This window comes from Oncorhynchus nerka, linkage group LG7 (assembly GCF_034236695.1).
Source record: "Oncorhynchus nerka isolate Pitt River linkage group LG7, Oner_Uvic_2.0, whole genome shotgun sequence".
NCBI classification, from domain to species: domain Eukaryota; kingdom Metazoa; phylum Chordata; class Actinopteri; order Salmoniformes; family Salmonidae; genus Oncorhynchus; species Oncorhynchus nerka.
In genome coordinates this window covers 13341322-13345493 of record NC_088402.1, presented here as the reverse complement: position 1 = coordinate 13345493, position 4172 = coordinate 13341322, and the positions used below count along the sequence as shown (strand labels likewise).

General features: G+C 44.7%; 1 protein-coding gene across 2 annotated transcripts in view; it reads left to right on the top strand.

Moving 5' to 3' along the window:
- The first annotated feature begins 883 nt into the window (after positions 1 to 883).
- LOC115123374 (transcription factor Sp4-like) overlaps positions 884 to 4172 on the top strand; it is a 28363-nt gene continuing 25074 nt past the window's right edge. For both annotated transcript variants that reach the window (XM_065020236.1, XM_065020235.1), the window contains exons 1-2: positions 884 to 1437; positions 1802 to 1872. In XM_065020236.1, coding sequence (XP_064876308.1) covers positions 1431 to 1437; positions 1802 to 1872 — 78 coding nt within the window. In that variant the 5' untranslated portion in view covers positions 884 to 1430. The remainder of the gene's footprint in view (positions 1438 to 1801; positions 1873 to 4172) is intronic.

The window sequence follows — 4172 nt, the reverse complement described above, 5'->3', positions numbered from 1 at the left end:
GACTGGCCCTTATAAACTGAGGTGGAAACTGAGCTGCACTTCCTAACCTCCTGCCAAATGTATGACCGTATTAGAGACACATATTTCCCTCAGATTACACAGACCCACAAAGAATTTGAAAACAAACCCAATTTTGATAAACTCCTATATCTATGGAGTGAAATGCCACAGTGTGCAATCACAGCAGCAAGATTTGTGACCTGTTGCCACGAGAAAAGGGCAACCAGTGAAGAACAAACACCATTGTAAATACAACCCATATTTATACTGATTTAATTTCCCTTTTAACTATTCACACATCGTTATAACACAGTGCCATAACATGACATTTGAAATGTCTATTCTTTTGAAACTTGTGTGTATTGTTTACTGTAATTTTTTTTGTTTATTTCACTTTCTTTGGAAGTGTTAACATGTGTCCCGTGCCAATAAAGCCATTGGAATTGAATTGAGAAGCTCTTGTTAAAGAGGACGGAATAACCTGCACCAGCCCAACGCTGCTGTTCCCACTAGATAGCACAGCCACCAATTTGAAAATGGGCTATATTGTAAAAATGAATGACAATAAAATAAAAATGTGCTTTTGGGTCTTACGTTTAGGGTTAGTCATACGGTTAGCTGTGTGGATAGAGTTAGGTTCAAAGTCTGATTTTAAGAAGAACAATTTTAGAAATAGGCGGGGTTTATGACTGTGTGGCTGTGTTAACTAGTGACGAGCCAACCCAGCTGACCGCAAAGCAGGCTGGAAGATGGAGTCCCCGCCGCCATAACACATTTTGAAGGCGAGGCTTCGCCAAATACAACTCCCATCTCAACCCTCGCAGACCGAGTATGCCATCCAATCTGAATATGTGGGAGGAGCACACCGCCCACAAAAAGCCACAGATATCTATCTGTCTCCAGATGCAATTATACAGTGCAACTCTAAAGAATGGACATAAAATAGTGCTATTTATAAGGGGTGTTTTTGCATGAAGATCGTTGGAAAGGCTTGTTCTAGGCTACTTAGCGACAGAAACAGCAGCGGCAGAAAGAGAGGCGAGAGAGAGAGGGGTGTTGGGTAAATGAAAGTGGGTGGGCCTAACGCGAACACACACACTACCAACTTCGATCAGGATACATTTATGCAAACACTTGATTTTTCTTCTTCCGTTAATAGAATTTTACGCGCGACGGTCGTTAAAGTGTGTTTTCGGTTGGTTTTGAGGGGCTTCGGGCGCGGACAACGGACTCTTCCCCGTTATAACGGGAGGTTTGATTGTTGCTCGAGCTTGGTACCGCCCTTCCTGGCGGGTGGGTGGTTTCGGTGCTAACCGGAGCGACGCCACAGCCCCAGCGCGAGCCATTCGCGGAGAAAATAGGCCGTCCTTCCCCGGTGCTTCAGCCGGCCTTTCTCCCGTAGCCTCTCCTCTCCGGTTTATGAATGCGTTATGAGTGGTAGGTACCCTCCCCCTCTCTTGTCCGTCTCCACCCTCTCTCCCTCTCTTTCTGCGCACGTCGCCTGCCTGATATCCAGAATAACCCTTTGCGGAAATAGCCTTTTCCTAAATAAGAGACAATAGCCTACATGTTTCATTGTAATAGTCTCTAATAAGGTTCCGATCACTGCATATGCCTTTAGGGCCAGGAGTTTAACCATATGGTGCAACTACACTGTTATAAAACCACGTGCAGGGAAATAACGGCATCGTATATCCCTTCACTCACAGTGTTATTGATAAAGGTGATCACTCATCACTCAGTCCTCGAGTGACAGTCTTTTGAGTGTTGATCAAGTATTGTCTGATTTGATGGTTCTCAGATCAGAAGACTGAAGTGTCAGGATCAGAAGAAGGGAAACCAGGCAAGAAAGGCAAACGTTCCGGATCACAGGTAGACTGGACCCCGCCCCCAGACACATACACACCACTTCCGGGTTCTGTATAGAGGCCAAGTTCAGAGGATTGCACAATGTCTTTCAACACCAATAATGGACTTGTGTCTTTGCCTCAATGTCTATGAGATATGCATATTACTGTATAAGAGTGAATATGTATTTTATATTTTTCAGAGCATTTCCGTAGCCGGGTTTGACTCTAGTGTTGATGTCGACTTCTGTAGCTTCTGTGAAAAAATAACACTAGCTGTCTCTACAGACAGATTTCTAGGTGTGCTGTGCATGTGTGTGACATTAAATATTTGCCCACGACCTAGTTCCTTTTCTCTGAGAGAGAGAGTGAGAGGGCGGAGAGAGAGAGAGTGAGAGGGCGGAGAGAGAGAGAGAGAGGGAGGCATCTCTTCCGCTGCTCTGAGAGAACAGAGAATTGTGGCTCTCACACCCACACACTCACTTCCTGTTATACTACCCACTTCTATTCCCTATTGCTCTCTACTGTCTCTGTCTCTTCTCTCCCTTCTGTCTCTTCTCTCTCTACTGTCTCTTCTCTCTCTACTGTCTCTGTCTCTTCTCTCTCTACTGTCCGTCTCTTATCTCTCTCTGTCTCTACTGTCTCTTCAGTCTGTCTCTTCTCTCTACTGTCTCTGTCTTTTCTCTCTCTACTGTCTCTTCTGTCTCTACTGTCTCTTCTCTCTCTGTCTCTTCTCTCTACTGTCTCTGTCTCTTCTCTCTCTACTGTGTCTCTTCTCTTTCTCTGTCTCTTCTCTCTCTACTGTCTCTGTCTTTTCTCTCTGTCTTTTTCTCTCTACTGTCTCTGTCTCTTCTCTCTACTGTCTCTCTCTTCTGTCTCTTCTCTCTACTGTCTCTGTCTTTTCTCTCTCTACTGTCTCTGTCTCTTCTCTCTCTACTGTCTCTGTCTCTTCTCTCTACTGTCTCTGTCTCTTCTCTCTCTACTGTCTCTGTCTCTTCTCTCTACTGTCTCTGTCTCTTCTCTCTACTGTCTCTGTCTCTTCTCTCTACTGTCTCTGTCTCTTCTGTCTGTCTCTTCTCTCTACTGTCTCTGTCTCTCTCTTCTCTCTACTGTCTCTGTCTCTTCTGTCTGTCTCTTCTCTCTGTCTCTTCTCTCTCTGTCTCTGTCTCTTCTCTTCTCTCTACTGTCTCTTCTGTCTGTCTGTCTCTCTACTGTCTCTGTCTCTCTGTCTTCTCTCTCTGTCTGTCTCTTCTCTCTACTGTCTCTGTCTCTCTCTCTCTCTGTCTCTGTCTCTCTCTGTCTCTGTCTCTGTCTGTCTCTGTCTCTTCTCTCTCTCTCTCTCTGTCTCTGTCTGTCTCTCTCTCTCTCTCTACTGTCTCTGTCTCTTCTCTCTACTGTCTCTGTCTTCTCTGTCTCTCTCTGTCTCTGTCTCTGTCTGTCTCTCTCTCTGTCTCTGTCTCTGTCTCTCTACTGTCTCTGTCTCTGTCTCTTCTGTCTGTCTCTCTCTCTCTACTGTCTCTGTCTCTTCTCTCTCTCTGTCTCTGTCTCTCTCTCTCTGTCTCTGTCTCTTCTCTCTCTACTGTCTCTTCTGTCTGTCTCTCTCTACTGTCTCTGTCTCTTCTGTCTGTCTCTTCTCTCTACTGTCTCTGTCTCTTCTCTCTCTACTGTCTCTGTCTCTTCTGTCTGTCTCTTCTCTCTCTACTGTCTCTGTCTCTTCTCTCTACTGTCTCTGTCTCTTCTCTCTACTGTCTCTGTCTCTTCTCTCTCTACTGTCTCTCTCTTCTCTCAATTGTCTTCTGGGCTTTATTGACATCTGTTAACTTGTCTCTCTGCAAGTCTCTAGATAATATATCTGAAATAAACAATAAAAATGAACAGTAAACATTACACTACTGTTTCAAAACAATAAAGACATTACAAATGTCATATTATATACCACTTCTATTCCCTATTGCTCTCTACTGTCTCTGTCTCTTCTCTCTCTACTGTCTCTGTCTCTTCTCTCCCTACTGTCTCTGTCTCTTCTCTACTGTCTCTTCTCTACTGTCTCTTCTCTCTCTGTCTCTTCTCTGTCTCTACTGTCTCTGTCTTTTCTCTCTACTGTCTCTCTCTTCTCTCTCTGTCTCTTCTCTGTCTTTTCTCTCTACTGTCTCTGTCTGTCTGTCTCTCTTCTGTCTCTGTCTCTCTCTGTCTGTCTCTTCTCTCTCTGTCTGTCTCTGTCTCTTCTGTCTCTCTCTACTGTCTCTCTCTCTTCTCTCTCTGTCTCTTCTCTCTCTCTGTCTCTTCTGTCTCTGTCTCTTCTCTCTACTGTCTCTGTCTCTTCTC